At 48.2% G+C, this 24788-nt stretch overlaps 3 protein-coding genes across 4 annotated transcripts; 1 reads left to right on the top strand and 2 right to left on the bottom strand.

The window, feature by feature from the left end:
• Positions 1 to 194: 194 nt before the first annotated feature.
• Positions 195 to 800, bottom strand: LOC120894778. The gene is made up of 2 exons (XM_040297586.1): positions 671 to 800; positions 195 to 576 (listed from the first exon to the last, which is right to left on the bottom strand). Exons 1-2 carry the CDS (start codon positions 714 to 716, stop codon positions 320 to 322), a joined length of 303 nt encoding a protein of 100 aa, XP_040153520.1. The 5' UTR covers positions 717 to 800; the 3' UTR covers positions 195 to 319.
• A 1669-nt stretch (positions 801 to 2469) lies between these two features.
• Positions 2470 to 3015, top strand: LOC120894055. The gene is made up of 2 exons (XM_040296404.1): positions 2470 to 2588; positions 2679 to 3015. Exons 1-2 carry the CDS (start codon positions 2471 to 2473, stop codon positions 2930 to 2932), a joined length of 372 nt encoding a protein of 123 aa, XP_040152338.1. The 5' UTR covers position 2470; the 3' UTR covers positions 2933 to 3015.
• A 47-nt stretch (positions 3016 to 3062) lies between these two features.
• LOC120894054 (glucose dehydrogenase [FAD, quinone]) lies at positions 3063 to 23334 on the bottom strand. 2 transcript variants are annotated; one of them, XM_040296402.1, is made up of 5 exons: positions 22670 to 23334; positions 9503 to 9708; positions 9288 to 9414; positions 3905 to 5199; positions 3063 to 3836 (listed from the first exon to the last, which is right to left on the bottom strand). In XM_040296402.1, the coding sequence occupies exons 2-5, from the start codon at positions 9650 to 9652 to the stop codon at positions 3585 to 3587; spliced, it is 1824 nt and encodes a 607-aa protein (XP_040152336.1). In that variant the 5' UTR covers positions 9653 to 9708; positions 22670 to 23334; the 3' UTR covers positions 3063 to 3584. The 2 variants fall into 2 exon arrangements, with proteins under 2 accessions (XP_040152336.1, XP_040152335.1); XM_040296401.1 differs by having other exon boundaries at positions 22674 to 23334.
• Positions 23335 to 24788: the final 1454 nt, after the last annotated feature.

The raw sequence follows: 24788 nt of genomic DNA, 5'->3' as shown, positions 1-24788 counted from the left end.
CTGGAACGGTTGCGTGATGATCCTGTTACGGATACTGTAGCAAGGGTGTAGGAAGGCTTGTGCGTGAGTATGTGTGTGTGTAGTTAATTAATTATGAATTGAAGATTCAAGAGGAACCTCACGCTATATCCTTCAAGCCAATGGGTGATATAGCTCCCGGCAAAATGTTGCAACACCAACCAAACTCATCAGCATTTGCGTAGTCTCATCGTACAAACTTTATTCTACATCCACAGCACGTTTGCAGACACCATTTTTGGTATTCATTTTCAAGTTAATCCGAATCAGTTTTTGCCAGGTCAGATATTTGCCCCTTGCTCTAGTGTTTGTTGTTGCGGCTGTTGATACGGTTGGCGAGCCGTGTGCCGAGCTGGTTCGGCATGCCGCCAATGTTGGACGGCATGGTGGCGTTCTCTGCACCGCCCATACCCTCGGCCGGGTTAGCGGGCACGGTCGTGTTGAGGTTGTTCTGCAGATCGCCCGGGTTCGTCTGGTTGCCACCGACCGGCGCCTGGATCTCGCCGACTCCGGGCGTCGTCATGGGCAGCTGGTCCAGCTGGGGGGCAGCATTGATGGCTACCGGGAAAGCAGGGATCAAATGAAAGGAGTTAGTTTCCCCACACAAGCACTGGAAGCAAGAAAAGGGATGTGAAACACTGCTGAAACTTACCGACAACGATCAGCAGAATGGCAAAGGCAGCAACTTTGAAAGCCATTGTAAGGTTGGTTGGTAGTTTTGCGTTTGTTGTTTGCGTTTGACTGAACCGGGGCGGATTGTGATGTGACTTTACACTGCAGCATGTTTGACTATTTATACAAAAACCTTTCGCATGTAGCATGTTCATAGAAAGCGAGGTGGTCACACTGTTTAAGACGGATCCAATCAAGCGCCTAATGGTGGTACTGTATCTTGTAGGCATATTAATTATGGCTCTTGCTTATCTTGCCCCTCGTAGTGCGTCATAGTGCGCTGCTTGCTTGCATACCGCCAGGCGCAAAACACATTAGCCTCATTTATTATCCTGCAATTGAGTGGAACACAAAATTAGTTTTCAATTGACATTATGAACTTATAGACGTTATGGTTGGTTTTTTTTATTTTAAACTTTAAAAATAGCAAGAAAAAAACATTATACACCATGACGAAATTTAAAGTCTTCAAATACTAGGAGTAATTAATTTATGTGATTCAATCAACCAAAAAGCTAATTAAATATTGCAATATTGTAGCCAATTTTGGCACGCTAAAGATCGCTGCTTAGATTTGGTTAAAAAAGCTACGAGATGATTGATGCCGTCAGTCTTTGAAACTTTAACAAGAGCTCAAATTTGTATCGATGTCATGCATTAAAAAGCTATAAAGTTCGACCAACTTCGGTACACCTAAGTTCCATCATGAACCATGCACATAAGGCTAACCAGCCGCAAAATTCTAAAGAGTACCATGTGCTTGTTAAAAAGCACCATGCTTCCACAAATATCTAAACGAATTTTCGTTAAACAGTCTCAGAGCAGCTATAGAGTTCGAGCTGCATGGCTACATGGTAAAGTGAAAATAATGCCCAAAAACTCTGAGACAGACGTTTCTGTAATCGTTTTTGTTTACTGGTAATGGGTTGCTTTGTAACATCACCGTGATGAACTATAAAATCTCTCACTTTAGTATAATATTTATCGATCTGGTTTTAAAACATTGTATTCTTTGGTCTAATATTAGGCTTTTCATGTAAATAATATTTAATTTTTGTACTGTTTTGTCTAAAAACCAAGATCTAATCCAACCATCAAACAGATTCTGAAATTGTACATTTTATCACACATTTTTGAAGTGTTTTTTGTAATATGTTTTATTTGTTTTTTAAACGTATCGAGTTTTTATAAAATTCATATTTTTTCAATAAGAAATATTAGAAATTTGTCACAAATTAGAGTTTTTTTATGACAATGTGGTTTGATAAGGGTTTTTTTTCAAATATCCTTAGGAATATTTTGTCAATTCTCCAAATATGGATTTGAACTTCTACTAAATATTCTAGAGACATCGTTCTAAACCCCTTACTAGCTGAACCTTTTTTAACCCTTAGTCGAGTTTTAAAAGTATCTCCACTCTCACCATAAAGTAGCTCTCAATAAATTTCCATTCCTAAAACGTGTTAAACTTCAATTAAAACTCACTCATAAGCATATTGCTATCAATCCCTGGCAGCATATCACTTACAAGGCAATGAACATGAATTGTTCTTTCCATACCTCAAGGTGATAATGGTGCAATTTTGCAGCACCCTCCGCCCTCCCTTCCATTTCCCAACTTTGTTATTATCAATCAAAAACTCCGTTCAGGAAAACTTCTACACGATAGGGCAAACTAATTGTCTTGCTATCGTCACACACGGCTGAAACCATACGCCAAGCGTTCGGTAGTCACTCCCGCTGCACTTACGGGACTATAAAAATGTTGGCCACCCGCTCCATGACCATACATTCGCCATTCCGCACTCTGCCAGACGTTCGCCCGCCTAAGCTGCTTCATCGCATCGTAAAAATGGCTTTCAAAGGTGCTGCCATCGCCGTCCTGCTGACCATTGTTGGTAAGTTTTTCGAACGTGGAGTTAAAGTTTCTTGGTAGCAAACACAGCACCCAAACTTTATAACCCCGGTTTTTGCTATCCCCCTTACAGCCATCAATGCCGCCCCCCAGCTGGACCAGCTGCCCATGACGACGCCCGGAGTCGGCGAGATCCAGGCGCCGGTCGGTGGCAACCAGACGAACCCGGGCGATCTGCAGAACAACCTCAACACGACCGTGCCCGCTAATCCGGCCGAGGGCATGGGCGGTGCGGAGAACGCCACCATGCCGTCCAACATTGGCGGTATGCCGAACCAGCTCGGCACACGGCTCGCCAACCGTATCAACCGGGCAAACAACCATTAATTAGTGACCTTGCCCTTACCGGAGACTGTGAGGATGCAGAAAAACCCCCAAAACCGATCGAAATAAACGTTCAACAACCGCAATCGATTGCATTTCTTTCGCTCGTGCTTGCACCGCATCATCACGCCCATAATTGTACCATAATTAATCTTTATTGATATTCATAATTTAACTTTACATTAACACAATTTGAGCGGGACATGCCTGGTTTGCCACGCCAGGGAGTGTTTTTTTTTCAGAGGAAGAGGGGAGAAATGTGTGCCGATTTGTCTTGAGCTGTTGTGACACGCGCACGCAAACCGCCCGTGTTTGATAGAAGCAAACGCGGGCGTACGTGAACAGTGCCGGAAGCGGAATGAATTCATTTGCCATTCGAGGTAGAGCGAGTGCTAGAAACAAACCGTCACGTTTTGTTCGTGTAAAGATGCAACTAATACTTTCCAAAACAAAACAAACTCTCGAACGCTTCGAACAAGACGCGTGACACGTGGCAACACACCCGGGACGGACATACAAAGGGGCAGAAGAGGAGGAGTGCCTAAAAACGCGATTAGCTTAGGCGGTAAATGAATCGGTCCCCTATTTCGTAAATGCTAGGAGAAGTGCTGTCCACACGGCAGTTGGACAGGGGAGGGGAAAGGTGCAATTAGCTCTAGCGAGCGCCCCACGCCCGGCGAATCAGATGGGCACCCTTCTCGGCGATCATGATGATCGGTGCGTTCGTGTTGCCCGAGGTCACCTTCGGCATGACGGACGCATCGACAACTCGCAGATTCCGCACGCCGTGCACACGCAGCTCGTGATCGACCACGGCCAGCGGGTCACTGGTCGGGCCCATCTTGCACGAACCGGCCTGATGGTTCTCCGCACCGGTGTTCTGTCGTACGGCACACTCCCAGTATTCCTAAGGCGCGAAAGAAACCTCAATTAATAATTGTGGAGAGCGGCTAACCTGGTTAAGGGCACACTTACCTGACTTCCAAAGTCCTTATCCTGGCACGCTTTGACGGGCGTTCGGTCCAGATCCATGCCGTACGCCTGCAGCGCGTCCGTTTCCGAGAGCCGCACCGCAAACTTGATGCCCTCCACCAGCACCTTCACGTCGTGATCCTCCTTCAGGTAGTTCACGACAATCTTCGGATGCTCCAGCGGGTCGTTCGACTTCAGCTCAATGTACCCGCGGCTCTTCGGGTGCAGCACGGCCGGGAAGATCTGCACCGAGCGGGAATCGTTGCTGAGCAGCTCACCGACCTGCCCCGTCTTGGCACAGTCAGCCAGGAACCCGCCGAAGTAGAACTGCAGATCCGGATCATCCGGTCGCTCCGCGTACTTCGAGCTGATCTTGGCCGTCACGGCCGATACGCCCGTCCCCGACATGAGCCCATCGCGGAACAGCAGATACTCCATCGCCGTCGCCCAGTTCAGCGGTGCCGTGTTCGTATCGTTCAGGAAGAAGTTGATAAAGTACGCGACGTGGTTGTGCAGGTTCTTGCCCACGCCCGGCAGATCGTGTATCGGACGCACGCCCACCTTCTCCAGATGTTCGCGCGGTCCAATGCCACTCAGCAGCAGTATCTGGGGCGAGTTGACCGCTCCACCGCTCACGATCACCTCCTTCTTCACCAGAATCTTGCGCATATGCCCATCCTCATCGACAATCTCCACACCGTGCGCCGTCTTCGAGGTCGGATGCACCAGCACCTTCGTGACGGTCGTGTTGAGCAGGATGTGCAGGTTGGCCCGGTTGACGGCCGGGCGCAGGAAGGCACGCGCCGCACTGTACCGGATGCCGTTCTTGTTCGTCATCTGCGCAATCATGAAGCCGGTCGTGTTGGCACCGTTCAGATCCTGCACCTGGTAGCCGAGCTGTTCGCCGCCCTTGAGCACCGAGTAGGAGAACGGCGGGTTGTACGGGAACCGCCCAACCGGTAGCATGCCGCCCGTCGAATGGTACTTCGAGTCCACCTCGTTGATCTGCAGGTTGTCCTCCGACTTCATGAAGTACGGCAGCACGTCCTTCCACTTCCAGCCCGGATTGCCCATCGCGTCCCAGTCGTCGTAGTCCTGCGGGTTGCCCCGGATGTACATCATGCCGTTCAGCACGGACGTGCCGCCGAGTACCTTGCCCCGAGGCCAGTAGCAGCGCTGCTCCGGCGACCCCAGACAGGCGTACTGTTCCGGCTCGGTGTTAAACTTCCAGTCGATGTCGCTGCCGAGATAGTTCAGAAACATGGACGGGATCTGGGCGCCCGTCGGTTCATCCGGTCCTGTGATGGGTGAGATGGGCGAAGGAAGAGATGAGATTACAACACACAGTCCACAGCGAGAAAGGAATGTTAGGAATCGTACGCGCCGTAGCCGTTGTGCAAATATATCGCTAATTAGAGACATCGTGTTTCGCGATCGCTCGGCTGGGTGGTTGTTATGCGCGGAACACAAACACCACCAACACCAACGATAAAGCTCTTACACATGGGGGAAAGACAAGGGAACAATTGATGCTGCGAAGAGATGCGAAACGGTGGTGGGGAACCTTCGGGGTGAAGTAATCGGTACAAAACGCAGCACCGATCTTCACCGTTCCCTTTTGTGGAGAATTTTGCCGCAAGATTTGCCAGTCTTCAATTCTGTTGCCACCATTTAGCAAAGCCGGTGTGAAGCTGTGCGAAGAAGACGCCCAACTCTGCTCGTATCGAGGAGAGCTTTCGTTGGAGTTTTCTATTGGAGAGCTATCGTCTGTACCTGTTGGTTGATCTAATTTCGATCAAACGCCACTATTTGAATGTTTCGAAGAAAGCTCTCCTATCGCCCATCAACGGTACAGATTAGATCTTCTCTGGATAATGTTTCTATTGAATTTCAAACACACGACATGAAGAACCGAGTGCCGAGGTAATGCCCAAAATGCGTCACACTAGACGTCACGGTGGCGCAGAGAATGCAAATAAAAAGGGGTTGTGGAGGGGGAGGCGTTTGGGAAGCCAAAGCTAATTGAATTTATTCACGATTATTACTCCACACAGTGGGCTGGTGGGCTGGTGGGTGGCCGATTGCACTATCATGCAGCCCGCCGACCGAGATAATGACGCACCATCATTGCGCTGCGGGCTGGTTGCAGAGGATTTCAGTTTCAAAACCGACAGCCACCGACCGAAAGTGTTGCTGCCTATTGAGGCGGCCGATACGTGCTCGACGCAGCGGAAAAGCGAAACCCATAAAAAAACACGGCACTATCGGTTAGTTTAAAAGCAACATAAACCCGGGGAACTACACATTAATGCGGAGTAACCTAAAATCGAGCGCACATTTCGTTGTGTGGATAGTTGGGAGATCACAAAAACGGTTTAACAATCGTTTAACAAGGTCCGGCAGAGGGGTTTTACCAGCGTCAATCAATGTTCGGATGTGGTTTGAGTGGTGGTTTTCCATTCTTGTCCTGTGTGTTGGGTATAAGTGGGTGTAAGGCTGGGAAAAAGTGAACTAAACCATCAAAACCCATGTCTCTTTTGTTACATTTTATGTTACGCTCCATTATTGTGGAAAAGTTCATATTGTTGGAAGCTGTGCAATGCATTTACTAGCGGGGGAAAGTGATTGAGAATTGTGACGGATGCATCGCATCGTGAATAGAGAACGCAGAAATAAAGAGAGAGAGAGAGAGAGAGAGAGAGAGAGAGAGAGAGAGAGAGAGAGAGAGAGAGAGCAAGAGAGCGAACATAATGAAGCTGCAGTTCTGTCATTTGGGGTTGAAAATAACTTCCCAAAGCGATCAAGGCGACACCAATTTTCGAGCATTATTTGTCCATCGGCAAATGAAAATGCAATTTTTCTCTTGCTGCAACGAATTGGCTACACAAATTGAGGGAGTTTTAAATACTCGTTCACGCTTCTTTCACGGTTCCGACGACCAATGGTTCCAATCGATTAGTGTCGAAGTGCTGGGATTAAACGGACGAAAAATGCTAGCCGAACGATCGAGTCCACGAACTAAACGAAATTCGCAATGCCTTGTGCAATTGGCTCCCCCAACAGTGTTTCGCTCCGCACCGCCGAGGGGGGGGGGGAATGCTAATTGCAGCCGAATCAAACGACCCGATAAACGACCCAGTTCTCAGTCCGTGTATACTAACTCTTGGCCCCCTGTGGTGGGACGCGCGCTCGTTTCGGGTGGCCTCCCTCCGGATGCATTCTCTTATTTCGCCCGGTTTCGACCGATCATGGCGAGTGGAAGGGGCATTGGGGTTTATTCACGCCCGCCCATGGTATCGCGGGACCCTCCCCGCGTGCAACAAGATGGACCCATCGATTAGCCAACGTACACGCTCTCTACCGTTAGACGGGACGCGCGCGCGTTAGTATGAAAATTGGCCGATGTTTCGATATTTGCAACGAGAGCAGCGGCAAACACTACTTTGTACCAACAGCTTCGCCACGGCACATTGCGCTTTACCTGTAGATCAATTGAGCGTGTGTGTGTGTGTGTATGCATGTATGGATGGGGAGAATAGAGAGTGTGCAGATGAACCGAAAACGCGGCACACAATGCCGCAAGAGATGATTGTTTCCTCGTGAGCTCACCCCCACCAAGGGGGTTGCTAGCGCTAGCGTTGTTGTGGAATGTTTGTTTCGCGAATCGCAGCATCATTCGAGCGATCGAGCCTCCTTCCCATCGCTGGCAGTTCTTCGCCCGGTGTCTTGGGGTAAGGGAATAGAAGACGAAAAAAACTAGCTATTGTGTCGTCCAATGCGTTGTGTGTTGCAGCGTTTGTGATGTACAGCATGCTCAACTCTTGCCAGCGGGCCGATGCTACGTATGAGGCTCTGCTGCGAAGAAGAACCTGGCCGTTAGCGTTAGAACCCCCAGGTTGCTCGATTGCTGGTTCCGGACGTTTTGGGTCAAGGTCAGAGGTGCGCACGGAATAGATGATAATTGTTCGGAACGCATAATTGCTGCACATACGCGCGCTGCACACAAAGAAAATCATTGCTAATCGTGTGAAATGAGCTGTGACTGAGCGGCTCGCTCGGTGAGGTAAGCAGGAATCACCCGCCTGGCCGGCTTGAGCTTTGAGCAGATGAGAAATTAAAAATGGAAACAATTTTGGAAAGTTTCGGCACCACAGAATGCCACAGTTTTCGCAGCGAGTGCGTCAGTGGCGGATAATGACTGCCTTGGCACAGACGACGAACGTCCCAGCAAGGCCATCAACATGATTCCGGTTAAAGGTTGTATCCTACTGGGAGCAGCAGCAGCATCATCATCAGCAACAGCAACAGCAGGACAGGTTCTGGACTTAATAACTGCTTCGGAGACTTAAACAAATGGTGCAAGGTCCCACAAAACATCACAAAAGGCCACCAAAGCGACCCCGAAAATTAAGCGAAATCAAATCCTCCCACTCTGCCCTGTTTTCGTGCACTCTCCGCAGTAAATGTCATCCCTTTCGTTTCATTCTTCTGCATTGCTTTTTCTCTTCCAGTCCAAAGAAGAAAAAAAAGGGAAAATTCCCCTTGACTGAAAGGCCAAAGTCAACTTCATGGCAATAATCATGGGGAGCCGTTCCGAACGCTCCCGGTGTTGGTCGCACAAGGGGGTAGCGCAAAAAAAGTAACGACCACACGACACATGTTGCCCGCAGTGGAAAAGCGACGTCCCCGGGTGAACGGTATTTTATGAAAGTAAATGTCAACCACCCCCTCTCCGCTCCGACGAGTGTCGGATGAGCATTTGCCGACCGACCACGGACCGTAAATGCCAATCTCAGTGCAAAACTCGTGCGAGGCCATGGTCAGTTGGTGCGCGATTTACATCATCTCGTACATTGGGGATTTTATTTCATTCTTCGAGTCTTCTTCCTTTTTCGGGGTTTCGGTGACGAGCTTCGAACGAAGGGAGCCTGTTAGAACCTGTTGCGTTCGTATCTTCGTGAGCCCAAACGCCACAAACTATGTCGTGTCAAACGCATTTTGTTTGGAGTGGCAGTGCAGCAAAAGGTTTTGCGCAGGCAAACCTACGCAATGCATTACGGGCTAAAAGCCCGCAGCATCATCCATAGACAATAATCGAAACCCACGACCAAAAACCGCAACAAACCGTGACTTTGTAGTGCATCATCGACTAAAGTCGCTTGGGACGTTGTGCACTGGCGTGAAAGCTGCCACCAATGCCAGCTTAATCTTCCATTTGAACTTTGTCTGCTTCATTCAAGAATTGTCTCCAACACAAAGCTCCAACCGAAACGTTTGCTGTAAACATTATCGCCATTTACCGGTCCGGTTTGGCAAAGTGCGAAATACCATCGAGGTGCAGGCTCTTTGTGCTCTTCCCCGTGTCCACCATTCCACCCGGACTTACCCGCTTCAATCAGTAGCACCTTCCAGTTCTTGATCTCCGAGAGCCGGGACGCGATTACCGAACCGCCCGATCCACCGCCAACCACAATGAAGTCGTACTCGTAGTCCACATTTCGGGATGATTTTGCCTGCGGGGAAGAAAGGAAGAGACAGTGAGCGCGTAAGCGAGAAACCTCCCCTCCCCTAGGAGAACTGGTTCCCGGCCCTTTCACTTACCTTGGTCCGTCCGCACGGATCCTCCAGATCGCACTGTGACCTTATGAACACCTCCAGCAGTCCCATGAACAGCATGTACTGCGTACCGCCGCACAGTGCGGCCAGCGTGGCCCCGACGGGGCTCGTCATAGGACACGCACAGGACGACATCCTGTCACCGCTGACTATACTTTCAAGGTAGATCCAACGTTATTGGTTCGTGGTGTCTGCAAAAAGCACAAAAGGAAACGCTGTTCCGGTTAGATCGGTTGTCTTTGTGGCGCATCTTGGAGCGGTTGGAGTTGGAGTTGTGTCTTGTGCGCCTCTCTTGCAAAGCCTCTTCGATGCACGTGTGAGGCAGTAATAATTGGAGCAAGGACACGCACCGTACGAAGAGTAAGCGTGACGTGCAGCATTCAAAGAGCAGAGCACCTTCACATTGCATCACGGAAATCGTGTGGTGGAGGTTTTTCAATGTTTTGGAATATCTAGCACGTGAATGCGAACGAATGGCATGATGTGCGATGTGTTTGTGTTTTGAGTCTTTCAAATGGTTAAGTGAATCATCAAAAGGTGAGATTCGGCGATTGTTGTGGCAGCAAATTGCGATGCCCGTCCAAAATTAGAAACCACAGTAAGAACGGACTTCAACAGCGATTAAAATGGCAATAAAATTCAATTGAAACAAGAGGCAACCTTTCTGTTCTACCGCTCATAAAATTAATTACCCAACTCTGTGTCAACACTCTGTTGTGCGATTAGTTTGCTTGCTTGTTTTGCTTGTCTGGACCATTAAAACAACGATACTCCCCGACGGGATTAATGGTCAACTTTACCGTCTGATATTTTAATTCCGGAGCATGTAAAGCATTAGGGTTTGTGTGTTTGCTTTAATTATTGTACGGAACGAAACAATAACAAACCAACGACAGGCTGTTTTTCTTTCCTTTGCCATTTGCTTCCAATTAGAGTGCACAACAACAAACGCCTCTGCTCGACCGAAGGTGCATGCTGGTAGGCTCCTGCTGTTTGTGCCACCATGTGGAAATGAGTAGCTCTTGGCATGGCTGCCGTTGGTTCGAAGCAAGCTTACGGAGTGTTATCCGAAAGGAAACACTCAATTTTTCCCCCAAGAAGATGAACCCTCGTTTAGTATCCGCTTGTATGTACTCCGTTCGAATTGCATCGATCAATCTCGTCATCTCTTCCAGCGCCACAATACCGACCGAGCGCAACTGCATTCTGGCTGGTTGCTCCCGCGAGTAGCCCGGACACCAAGCATGGAGCATCCATTGGACGTGGATGTGGAAATCGATTCAATTTGCAATGCGAGCAGCATCGAACAACAGGACGGTAGCATATAACCGGCCAACGAATACGATGTTGGTTGGTGCGCGAGGGCTTTTGAAGTGTGCTCTATCCAACGATGGCTTCTTCATCGTCTTCGGCAAAATAAAAACCTCCCAACAATCATGATTCTGTTGTTTTGTTTTATGGCAAAAATGCCACAAAAACACAGAGACGCAGAGAGGCTGGGACGGGCTGCCCGGAAGAAATAAATTGGATCTGCACGAAAAATAATAGCGATAATGCAGAAACATGACTGCTAACGAGGGAAGCCGAGATTCGGAAGATCTTTGCTGCGAATTGAAACAATAAAAAATAAAAACATGAACAACAACAACCTGAGAACAACGCCAGGCTACACGACGATGATGCATCGAATCGAGTTTGCAACTGCTGCCAGCAACCTCCACTCCGGTACGCTCCAAGGGCTTCAATCGCGCAATTCGCTTTTGGCTCATTGGCTTTCTTGCGGTGCATCGCGAAGGGTAATTGAAAGATTTGATAAAATTGCCAGTTTCGGATGGCCGTTTGGAAAATGGAGGCTCAAAGCCCCAGTGCGGGGATGAGGAGTTTGCCGACCGACCGACCGACCGATCGGCGGCCGAGGTCATCGTTTTCAAACGCGCTTTGTCTTGTGTAGGCGCGTTTTGGCGGGGCTAATGTTTGTGTAATCACAACGTGTTGCACCATTACCCCCTGGTGCGCTTGGATGCTGTGAGTGAGCGAAGAGCAATGCTGTGAATTTCGTGAGTCTTCCTCCAAAATTCTCTACCTTCCCCTCTCCCCTCTGCATACCAATGGGGACACGCAAACGTTCGCAGGGCCAGACAAAATGAATGAGCGGAACAGCGGTCGATGTTTTACGCCGGTGAAATCAAATGCAAATTGCATTCTTTTGGGAAAATACGCCAAACAATCCCGAGCAGATCGATGCGGGTTGATAGCAAGATAACAGGGAACTGTTACCGAACATGGTTTTTGCCATTTTTTTCTTCCGTTTGTTGGATAGGCCAAATCTTTGGTTAACGAGCCAAAGATTATTGTCTACCGGGAGGTAATTGAGACTGAAAGTGCAACGGTGGGGTGTATACGTAATCGAAGAGGATTATTTTTTGTGAACGCCCGAAGAACATTTTAATTGTCTGTGAAAGGCTACCTTTTGAGCTATCTGATTTTAAAGTTTTATTACATAAATGAATCTATCTTAAGGTATGAACACATAAATTATATTGGTGCAAATTCATAAGCTCATGCGGAAGACGCCAACCTATTACAGCTCGATTACAGAAATCGCGGCTGTGACAGAAACTGAAAAAATGGGAATAATAATAATTTATGCCCAAAACCCATCATTCCCATTTCCAAGAAGCCTTGCGCTCCAAAAATTACAACTTGCACCATTAATTACTGTTGGGTGGTAATTTCATTTAATGGTTTAACTTTAACCATCTTATGCTCATCGCTGAGTTTCATCTACTAAACTTCCTACCCGTGTTGGGATCAGTTACCGAATTACTTGCTGTGTGTGTGTGCATTTTGTACCTTATCTCACCTCCAGGGCAGCCTGTGAACAGTGAAACCCGTGAGCAAGACGGTAATTGAGCTGCAACTCTGCCATTACTTTGCGATCGGGACGTTCGGTTCGGTCGGGAAAATCCGGGAAAAGCGTTCATTAAGACGATTGATGGTGTAAATTGCATTACCGCTGCCGTGCTGTGCTTTTGCCGGAAGCAGAAGAACCCACAAGACAAGATAAGGCGCATCCAACCCCTACAAGAGGGCACATCAGAAGTGGTAAAGCTTTGCTACACTTTCTGCCCATTCGTCGGCCACGGGGTAAAGGTGAAAGTGAGCATGGGAGAAAAGTGTTGTTGGGATTATAAGCTTTGGTCGAGAATCGCATCGATCGGTGTCTATGGAACAGTGTCAATTCGTGTGGTGGTAGCTGCTAAACAGTGATTGACATTGATGGTAGATTGTGGCAGTGTTCTACTACTGCACCGCAGGCGGCCTTCCGAGATGACCCTCGATATGATCAGTACGAAAGGGGCAAATACGGTCAGCGGGTCGTCGTTGGATGACTTCCTTTGGATGAGCCAAGATTGAAGATGTTCACTTGCAGCTTGTACCCTTACCGGGAGGGAGGATGCTTGCACCACACGCACCAAAAGCGTCTAATGTGTGCGTTTCGTTCCCCAAAAAAGGGTGTTCAAAGCAGTGAGCGTCAAATGTGAAGGCAAATTATAGCACACCGAATAGCACGCACCACAGATCTCGTACTAGTTCGTGAAATGAAAATGCACCTTATGTGACCTGGCCGCACATTGACACATCGTTTAGTACGGACAGTTAATTTTGTGGCTTGGGTAGAGCGACTAAAAAAAAAGACAACCTCAAGCATATCCAATAAAGGTAAGCTCAAAGCAGAGGTGTACCACAGACAGAAGAAAAGGGAAAAGACGTTTACACTTTCAAGCGTTTACTGTGACGTTAGCTCGGAAGAGATTGCTGGTACGTTGCGGACGGAATGGAGAAAATAAGGCTCCAAAGCTTATGGAGAGTCGATGGTTGTATTTACACCAGGGCACCGTGTCGCTTCCAGATGTGTCTTGTGTCGTCCGTGGAGGTAAGAAAAATGTGCTTCTCGGTGTTCGCCTGTCAGGGAAATCTTTTACGACACAGAGTCACACACACACTTGTTGGTTTCGTTCTGTGTGCTTGGTTGATATTGCAGTCACCCGGAGTTAAGGGTTGCCAACATCCTGATGGCGCAAGGTGCGCACAGTTGCAACGTTAAAGATTTGCGGCGAAACTTTTCAAACGAGCTTTAAGAGAGGGTTCGGGTGGAATGAAATCAATTTCCGACACTGACACCACAACGGTAAGAACGTTCTTCCTTGCCCCATTTGATGACAAACACAGGGGGTTGAACTTTAAATCCTCAAAGAAATTGGAAGTAAACGACAGAAGAGGCTATTCAAGTGCATTAGGTGGAAGAAATCAGAGATGGAAGCAACCTTATGGTACGGCTCAAGATGGTACGATGGTGTAGGTGAGTGTGTAACCACAGGGCATGGTTGTTGGAAATTGATAAGAACGATATTTTACGGAAAATAGGAGCCAATAGGGGACGATCAACATGAGAACAGGAGAACAGTACTAAAAGCCTATTCCCAATAAAGCATTCATTGTTGTAAACTAGTAAGAATTGAAATGATATCAACTTCTTTGTGATATCTGTAGGATAGATGTCTCCTGGAATCAAGTTTAAGTTAAATCAGTCCGATACAGAGAATTCACACTCATTTTTCTCGGATCTTGATGACTTGTTGCCGTACCTTTATGTCTTCGTACAGAATATTGTGTTATTATAGTGGCTATTTGAGCTTGACAAGTAGGATTTCAAGATACAAAATGATCCGTGAAAATCCCAAACACAACTAAACAACTTCCTATCTCCTGAATCTCGCTTCAGGCTCCAAACACTTGTTACAAACTCCGCTCATTACTAGACGCTAAGATTCAATCGCTGCAATGAAAATAATTTCCCGCACGACAAGAAGTCTGAGCATCAGTTGTGCAACCTTATCGTTTATCAGTCTCGTGCTAGTTGTACGCGTAAAGCGTAAAAACACTTTCCGCAGATTCTGGTTCGAATATTAATGAACCGCGCGGCCGAGCAGAAGAGGAGCAGCCAGCTAACCGAACCCGAAGCATTTGCAAAGATTTATGTTGGACACTGTTGTAGTTGGCAAGGGTAAAGTTGCTTGCTTTCTCTGGATAGTGGATGGAACGAAAAAAGGAAAGCCACGTTCCTGAACGCTGTGTGTCCTAGTAAAGGGAAGGAAACGGCTAACAATGATTCTTCAGGGTTATCTTTGCCCGGTGGGCATTTGCGGATTCGCACTGACAATGGAAGGTGAATCAGTCCATCACTGCACACGTACTACACACACAGACACTGTTGAAAGGGAGAGTTCCCTTTTGTGTCTGTGTGTGCCCGACAGGACCGGGGCTGTTGGGTGCAGTATGGTTTTGCGCAAAGCGAAAAATCATGTTTTCCGACCAGTGAAGAAGAGTGATGGTTGTGGCCGAGTGTTTGTGGCCATTGGCAGTGCATCTTTTTGCCTGCTGCTTCTGCAAGGTGAAATGGTTTATTTTGTTGGTCGATGTTACTTTTATTTTGTTCCCCTGGGGAAGCCATCTTCTTTGTCCGTGCGAAGAGGACGAAGTAAAAAAGGAGCGACTTTATCGAGAAAAATAAAACGAGCACGATACAGTAAAGTTGGCACTGTTTGGCGGGAGTGAATCCTGCCTGGACGGGAGGGATTTTGGTGTGGTGCAGCTGAAGCGTACGGAAAGTTTGAAGGTTGTGTGATTCGTTTCACTTTATGATTTATTTTCCAAATCAAAGTGAGGCACGCAAATAAAAGAACGAACCCACCGTGAAAGAGTGTTGCGATTGGATCCGATGCGAGCGCAAGACAGCAATTCTGCAGAGAATTACAATCCGATTAAATTTATGGCCTCCCCGACCAACGACCAGACGAGAGCGTGCGTGCTGGAAGAAACGACCCCATTCCCTTCCAAATGCTAAAGCAGCGGAGAGATGCGGCGCAAATCGTGGCAGTACCTCTGCCCCACCCCGTATCGCTTGATTAAACATGCCGCCCGTGATGCTGTATCGGTGCGGCACTAAAAAAAGCCAAGATCGACGCAAAAGATCATCGACCGACGACTGCTCGACACACACACACACACACACGCATACGAAAGGTACGCATGGGAGAACAATCGTGCAAAGAGAAATAAAGCCACGCACACGTGAGAAGCTTACGTAATGGCAAAACGCAACATTGGGTGGGGGTTCGGGAAAGCATCTTTGTGATGTGTCAAACGTGATAAAGGCGGGAGTTTACGTTCCGTTTCGGTGGGGTTTAAGGTGCGCGAAAGCTGCTCAGAACCTCTTCTTGAGGTTTTTCGAGCGGGAAGAGGTCAGAATCAAGAAGAATCTGTGGTAAAGTCGAGCTTTTTATGGTTTGCAATACAGCTTGAAACGGGTTTCGGTTTGGGGTTGCAGTTTTATGGGCATTAGATTGTATTTAACACTTGGCACTTGGTCATTCAACCGTGCAAAAAAGCAAAACGGGTTCTGAACTCCGGGATGTCTAATTTAAGCCCCAGCTCGCGGCTGATACTAGCAGAGACGCAGCACAAAAATTAAACTGCAATTCCAATTAAGCGAACAGCGAAAAACACGGCGACCAGCACAGAAAAGCTCCAATCAGACATGGATGCAATTAAGCGGCACAATCGGATGCAGCGCAGTCCGATTTCCCGCCAGCGAAACCACAAATTTCCAATCAGTGTGTGGTTTTTAAAATCGATCTGTTGTTATTGTTCCCCCACCGCAGCTGTTGCTCATCACCATCATGCAGTGTATGTCAGGGTGAGGCTGTGTGAACTTTCGATAAATTGTGACGCGAGTCAATCGTAGCTCGTAGCCCGCTCGGGCTGGGGCACAGAGAACCCTGTTTTCCGTTCCACCCTCTGGGTGATGTCAGCATAATTCAACTCCAAACTGTGGTTGGACGGTACTGTTCGAGCGTGTTGTTCAACTCCACCCCGGTGAGCACACTTCCGATTTCCGTTTGCTTTGGTTCCGCGATCGGGCCGCGATATCGCTGTCCTTGATTTTCCAACACACATCACTGCTCCGTGCATTGCTCGTGCTGGAAGGTTCGCTAATATTCGCCCATGAGCGACGACCTTACCACCGCCCGGAAATGCGCCAACACAAAGATGACACTGAGGCGTGTGTGTGTTTCATTATCTGTGACGCCCTGATGATTATCGACCGCATCAGCTCAGTTACGGGGCCCGCCGGACCTTTACGCCGCGCGAAGATGCGTTCAGGGCAGACTCGCGGCGTTCGTTAGGCTCGGACGGCACACAACCGGTTTGGTAAGGGTGGCCGCATGCTGTGCGCTAGCAGTTCGGGCCAACGCCATCGATAAAACCGGCTCACAAATGGCGTATCCGCTTTGGGAAACCGGTTACGGTAATGGTATTATTTTTTGCACGCTGGGCAGTGCCGGTGTCGGTGGCATCGCGTCGTCGAGATTTTCCAAGTTCAAGGTTAAGCCGCTAATGAGCCTAAGGGTTACCGACTGTGAGTGAATATGTTTGTGTGTGTGTGTGTGTTTGCGTCCTCGATTACTGGCAGTCATCAAGGTAAGTGCCGATAATGGACGCCGAGGAGACACAGGACATCCGAGGAGGTAGTTGATGTTGGGGTGCTAGCGATGATGACCGTGTTCGATTACTCCATGTGAAAAAAGGCTAAGGACTATATCCCCTTTGGTGACAATTTATCATCAACGCTTGTCGCCTTTGGAGGACAGCAGGCTGACGCTACACACTCAATCTGGAAATTAACAAAGTGTCAGATTCAGATTGTTGTCTCGACGAGCCTCGTCAAACTCCTATCTAGAAAATAACGCATCTAATCGTCTCCGTTCCCTAGTAGGGAACAAGTTATTCATTTCTGGATGTCACTCTGGAACAACATCCACTGTGTTTGTCCACACAGAGAGGTCATTGTTCGCAAGTTAGGAGTTTTTATTGTTGTTGTTGTTTTGTTGCGCTCGTCACACGTATTCCTGCCCGTGGCTTTCGCATTCTGTCCACGCGCCCACCGCATGAAAGTGGCTGGTGCTGCGAAACGACCCGCGCAAGTGCCCCTGCGGGTATGGCCTTCATTTTTTTGTTGTTGTCTGACATGCTTTCTTGAAGCTTGAAGTTCGGACAGGCCTTTTACTTCAGAATAGATCCCTCCAACTCGAATGCGGTCAAGCGTTTGGGCTGATAACTGTACATTTATTTACGAGACACTCACCGATTTCGAGATCGGGAGATGTCGTGACAGCTGACGAGAAATGGTTAGCCCGATCACCCACGGGCGTACGCCAGAATGTCCCATTCTACATACACACAAAAAACTCGTTTCCCAGTGACCCCAAAAGCTTCAAAACAAACATTGCCTGCCAGACACTTTAGCCGCGGTGCGGGGATTTCCATCCATCAGCGATCAGCTTTCTAGGACACACCAATCATGCCTACAAATGCAGCCGCTGATGATGATTGGGATAGAAATTTCTCCAACTTTTCCTCGGAAGATATGTGTCTGTGTGTGTTTGTGAAGATTTGTCCACACTAGAGTTGCCAAACTTCGGCATGGCAGTCAACATTCTGCTCATAAATTGCTGATGCTTGTGATTTTATGTGAATTAATTTTGCATTTTTATCCACATGATCATGATCGGTTTGATATTCAATTTCTGGGTGAATTCACTTTCAGGCGCGTCTCGTCCCATTCTTAAGCTACCTTGAGTAGGTGAAAAGGAAATGTATGCTAATTTATGCTAACTTGAATGAAAGTTTCTCTGTCGCTTTCGTTAAATTAGGCTACGATTTATGAACGGAAAGTAAATCGGGAATAAACGAAACCTTCAGCCGCTAAGCAGCGAGAGACGGACGTTAAACGACGCCTTCTAGAAGCACGGCGTTCCAGTAATTGATCTCATGTTCTTCTAACCTCTAGCTCAACTTGAGCGCTTTCATTGAACGTTCTGATCGGTATTCTCTTTGTGTTTTGTAAAACCCATTAAACATGTTTTTCTGTTTCTCTTTGTGTGCGTTTGTCTGGTTAAAAGCCGGGCAAGCATCTTTATTATAAATTTTCGAAACCTCATCGAATAACAACTCAATTATTGCTCTATTCGCACATAGACACACACACACACACCGTCCTAGACGATTAATATCACGACGATGATTTATCTTGTACCCTAGAACTCCATCCCCGGTTGCCGTAGAACCGAACATTCAATTTGGCAGCGTCATCGATACGGTTGGAGCAATTTATCAAAAGTGTATTTTTTTCATCCAGCACACAACCCTCACATCCTCACATTGTTGCAATTTATCTCCCCGTCCGGGTGTTTGCTACTCGCAAAGGGACAGCCGAATCCCGGGAGGCGGAACTCTTGGGCAGGAAGTTGTGGCAGGCTGTGGTGTGGAGGACGAGAACGCGCCATGTATCATGTTGCGCAATGTGGCACAAAATCCCCGTACAGTGATCGCAATTATTTGCCATAATTTGTTACGGCGAATCGATTCTCACCTCGTCACCTTGCCACCACCGATCTAGCTATCTCTCTCTCTCTCTCGCTGCTTCGTCTCTTTTAAAAACGAACTAGCGCTTCCACCCACGGATGGAGCCAACATCCATCGGAAGCTCATAATTGGGTTACACTAGCAAGAAGGACGAGATCCACCTACAGTCATTACGTTCATGTTGTCGCAAAGAAGCGATAGGGACAACAACAACCAAAAAAAAAACAATATAGCAAAATCATTAGCGGTGACATTCACCCGATACGAGGATAATGAGTAAATCATAAGGTTTCTGCCGCGCGCGCGTGTTGTTCCTGCCCCAAAAGCGGGCGAGCTAATTGCTCATCTAGCAAGAATTAGGCACTCCCTTAGCCTCCCAAAGTCCGTAATTAAGCCGGGAAGTCCGTCCGAACGCCAGCCTGCTCTCTTCCGCACAGGTAGCACCTTTGCCGTTGCTCGCGCGTTCTTTCACCGAACTTCTGGTACGACATTCGGACCGGGAAGTGGAACAGTTTGACGCGAATGGGTGGAGGCGCGATGCGGACGGTACACAAAAAGTTTCCCGTAAAGCTGAACTTTTACGCTTCGACACTTCTATTGGATGATGAACGACCGTGCTCCGGGGAGTGAGAATCTGGAGTGGGAGGGGGGCCACACAACAAAGAAAGGGAACGAAAGTTTTATCGGCAAAGTTGAAACGTTAAGCAAATGCAGCAACTTTCATATACGAGACAAGAAACGGGGGTCGGGAGGGCGTAAAGTTGGGATGGGTGGCAACTTGGGAAATGAAGGTGGACGACAATATTTTCCGTCACTTTCGAGTGTGGCTGGCTGGCGGTTACGGGGTTGCGGGTGATGATGTGCCATCAGCGAGGTTCGGGCATGAAATGGACAGTAAATACAGTTTTATGATAAAATAATAACTTCACCTTCAGCGCGTTCGTGTGAGTTGCTTTCGGGGTTGGAAGTTTAAACTCCAATTACATTAGAGTGCTGCTTGAAGAAGTTGGATTGAGTTTATGATAAACAGATTGAGAGCTCTCTGTCTGCACAAAGTGGACGCTTTTGGTATCAACTTGTCAACAGCCGTTTGTGGCAATGGGGGGAGTTTTTCTTCTTATCCTACAACCAACATGACCACCGTCAAGGGACGGCAAGCCGTCTATCTGTGTGTGTGTGTGTGTATTTATATGACTCTTTTGTCCTCCCTTTCTCATAATCGCCCATCGTGCGGGCGTTTGTTTTTCCCGTCCGCCTTGTTCGGCTTAAGTTATTCTTTCATTTCCGAGCAAACGCGGAGCAAATTCATTCAATTACCATGAGACGCTAGCGAGCCGCTGTTTCGCAAGCCCGTCGTGTTGATAAGCTAGCCCTTCAGCACCAAGCAGCCTCATCATCATCATCATCATCATGAGATGGTAGTACCTCATCCTTCCACCATTAGAGAGGGCGGCTTGTTTTGGGCCAAAGGGATTCCCGCTTCTTACGAAACAATCTGCACTGAAACGAAGCTTCCCCGTGGGGAGCTACCCACCAGGTACCAGCGGGTGAAGCGTTTGAGGTGGCGCTCTCTATTGCACTATAAATGCGAGCAGCAAGTCACACCGGCAACCGAGGGCAGTGTGTTATGATTTTGCTGGGCTACCCCGGTCTTTTTTTCTTTCTTTCTCGTTTATTATGTTGACCTCACCGTAGCGGTGTCTTCTTAGGGTGGCGCTTTGCGCTCTGCTCCTCCAAAAATAAGAAGAAGCAGCAGAAGAAAAAAACACAATCGGCCTTGTGGCGGTTTAAGTCGTGGCGTGGTTTTGCGTTAGGAAAATTAGCATTACCCTGCCACGATTACCTAAGACAGCTTCGGTCCAGCTTATTATTCCGCTATTTAGAGAGGTCAAATCAAAGTGCCGAACGGCCATTTTTTTCCTTCTTGGCTTCGCTTTTCATTTTAGACCCGCCCTGTGGGCACGATTTCGCAAAGGAAAAAAACAACAACCACATCCAAACCGCCACCCGGCGACCGACGATGACACGAACCCGCGGTTTTTTGGAGGATGAAGCACCTCCACTAAACAAAGCCCCATAATCAGACCCCGTGTTGGCCGTGTTGCTCGTCTCGTCGCTCGTCGCTCTAATGCTCTAAATCATCCTCCCAGACCGTGGGGGAGCACGATGAAAAATGAGTTTTTAAAAAATGCAAATACACCACATTCCATCCCCTTCCATTGTGCAGTCTCGTTCCTGTTTGTAGTGCCGAGCATTAGCGAACGACTTTTCTTGTTTTTGGGCGATGATGCTCTCGCTTGTTGTGGGAAAAAGGAAATGGAAACGGAAAGTGACGGCTCGGCAGCGGGGGCATGGGCTCTAGTCCCACGATTAAACTCATCGTCACGAGAGTTGCTCCCCGCGTTACGTTGCTGTGACCTCTCCATCATCAATCCGCCCTCAGCGGATGTAATTCAGACAGACAGACAAACCTACCGCCGAAAAAAAAGTATGGAAAAACCAAACAAACCATTCCCATCGCTGCCACCCTCCCTCAATAAAAAGATGATGGGTTGGATAAATTTCAAACGAACACCCCTTTCTTGCCCACCCACAGCTGCCCTCACCCTTGCCTGGGGTGATGAAAATGCATCAAATTACTTGCCCGAAATGGTGCGTGTTTTCACACTGCCGAGTGCGCGGCGCTTCCTGGGCAACTAATAATATTCCAACATGGCATTCCGTCGTGCGCTAACTGTGCCGTCACAGCATATCCCGGGTCTCGCCCGGATGTTGGCTGAGTCCCCGCTCTTAACCTTTGAAACGAACGATCGTGCTTTCTGTTTGTTGTGCGTTTTTTGCGCTCTAGCGCTGCAATTCAACATTTCCCATTGCCTGATTTGGCTTTCCCGACCCCGCGACAAGCGGAACAGGGGGACTTTCGATTGTCTTGGCGAAGATGGTACAACAGCGGCAAAGATCCCCGGGCTGCTGATAAGCTAGGTCGGGTACATCATCGGTACACACCGTCCGTGCTTCATTATGCAGCATTGCTAAAGTGGTTTCTCTCTGTTCCTCAAAACAACTGCAACGAACCATCCAACCATTCCGTGTTTATTCGAGCTACCAAAGCAGCGCAAAATTTGCACTCCGTCATTTTGCCCTTCCGTTTTTTGGGAAGAAGCTAGGGGTGGTAGCGTTCCTATGCCAAGACCCGCACGATCCCACCCCACTGACACTCACCCGAGTGAAATGACTTAACAGAGATCGATGGAAATGAGAACCGACGGCGTAGGACGGGTGAAGGTGGAAATGAGCGGTTTTTTTGAATGGGGAAAATTCCTAGCAACGGTTTCGTTGTTTGCTGTTGTTTCCAATTTCCAAGTCATGTTTGCTACGTTCCCCTGCCGTCGTGCATGCGGGCAAAGGGAAAGGTTACACGCATGCGGAATGGCAAGCAGCGGAATATTCATAATCTAACAACAAATAAACGCACACACACACAGCCCATAGCCTCGCCAATATGCTAAACTGGGCTCCCCCCTCAGGCGTCTGTCGCAGCTGTGCCGCTTGGTCGGAAGTCCAACGATAAGCTTCAATTAGTACGGTCGGTGCGTTTTGATTACGCGGAATTGGTGCGTGCGAGGAAGCGCGCCTTTGAAATGGAAAGTGCGGAAAATTCACCTACTTCACTGCTGTTGTTGCTGCCTGGTTCCTGGGCGCCTCTTCCGGTGATGTGTCGCGCAGTCGTAACGATCTGTCGCACGCCTTATTGACAATGCGCGTCGGGCGCACGTAACGAGCTGCTAATGAGCTTTTGCCGGGCTTCTCGTCACCCGATGATAGTGATCGCTTCCTGGGCACTATTGAATGCGAAATAAGAAATCCTGCAAGCACTGTCGGCGCCACTTTACACACAAAGTCATACACAAAGTCACCCACTGGGAGTCACTGTCACAATATGGCACTATTCTTGGGCTGTTGCGGTGGGGCACTCGTTGAAGCTGTGGAAGCGTCTCTGAGGAGGCCAGGACAGCAGACTGCAGTACCGTCCCGGTTGACTTCACCAGATCATCTGAGCTCGAACGTTCGCGCACGGGCCGTACGGAGCCCTTGATCGCGTCTTCTGCGCTCGTGCGCGCGGGCGCGAGAGAGAAAATTCTTCCACCCCTTCCAGGGGGTAGCGCGCACACTTACGAAATGTCTCAAGCCACACACACACACAGTCACTACGCACTAGAAGCTTAAAGAATACGGAGTCTGCAAGCCTTCTGCGATCCCCAGCAGACGACCGTTCAAGCGGTTTGACGTTTCCTTGGTGAGCGTTGGACAACAAATGAGAGGTGGCTTATTAGTGCGGCGTACTTTTCTACACGTTTCTTCACATTGGTCCGTGTCTCTCGGTGTGCTTGCTTGCCCTCTCCACCGCTGGGTACAGTTGTTGTTTTCCCCTTTCTCTTTCGTTCGCGTTCACGCGGGGTGCGCTCTCGCTTTGACGTGCTTGGGCCGGGATTTGAACTGAAGATCGAGCTTGTTCTGGAGTATCGCGGGGCGGGCGCGCAGGAGCCCATGCTGGGCCAATTTTTATTTTGTTTTCGCAATTATTTCGCTCTTCGCGCTTTTGCATTATCACGCCGTCGGGTGTGTTCGGTTTCAATGACGCGAGACAAGAGTGGTGCCGCGTGTGCGCGCAGGCCAGCTAGATCGATCTTCACACGGCGGTGAGCATGGGGCTTTGTTGGGGTTGCGGTTCGATCTTGCGGGTTCTGGATGAAGGCCCCCGTTTGCTGGGTTGTGTGCTACACCTGAAGGTAGATATCAGATGTAAAGATCGCTACTTGGCATGACTTTCGTGACGGGGACTTCGTTGCTGTTTGGTTCTTTGCGGAGCTGGTTTAGTTCAGCAGGCAATCTAGAGCTTAGAGTTTTATTTTTATTTTAGAAGAGCGCTTGCCAGTGGGCGTGTGATTGGGAGTGTGATTGATGAAGAAGAGAAAAAGTAACACCATTTAAGGTCCGCTTTAAATAAAAGTAATCCATTCCAGGTTCTAATCTGAGTATCGAGAACAGGTATGGAATTCTAGACTAACAAGAAATAGGTCATGAGACTATGTTATGTACGAAATAGAAAGCTGTAAACGACGTTGAAGCTGAAGACATTTGTAGGAGAGTGGCAAAGTAAAAGGGAATATCAAGCAGCCATTCAAACTTCAATCTTTTATCGCTTCCATTGCCAGCTTAAACACAAAAAAACCGTGTAAAAAGCATAACAATAAACGTTTTTACGCCATTTCCAATAATAATTGCTCTACAGTCCTTTTTTTTGCTCCATCCCCTAAAACAATCTAATTATGCCATTGATTTGTTGAGATTATTTAACAGTGTCTTAGCGGAAACTAAGCCTTCTTGAGCGCCACTTAGCCGCCTCCCACTGATAACCGACTCTGATTTTGTTGGACACTGCACTAATTAAATGCGGACAGAGCTTTATGGGCATTCGTTACAACAGCATCGCTCCCTTTACATCATCGCCAGACAACAACAACAACAAAAAAACAGTTCACGCGTACTGTTTCGCACAATAAAGTCACAATTAAAAACTCGGGGCAGTATAATGACCAATTTTCCGCATACCGATCTTCTTCGATCCCAGCCGAGCGAACGGTCAGAGCGGGAATATCCACTCATTTGCGTGATTATGTCGGTGTTTCGCTGTCGAATCATGACAAATGTCAAGCAGCGATTAATTAAAACGAGGGTTTGACGGTTGAGTTCTGGCGCATGAGGCATGAATCCACATTGC

Source organism: Anopheles arabiensis, chromosome 2, assembly GCF_016920715.1.
Source record: "Anopheles arabiensis isolate DONGOLA chromosome 2, AaraD3, whole genome shotgun sequence".
Lineage (NCBI taxonomy): Eukaryota > Metazoa > Arthropoda > Insecta > Diptera > Culicidae > Anopheles > Anopheles arabiensis.
This window is presented reverse-complemented; position numbering and strand designations above follow the sequence as displayed.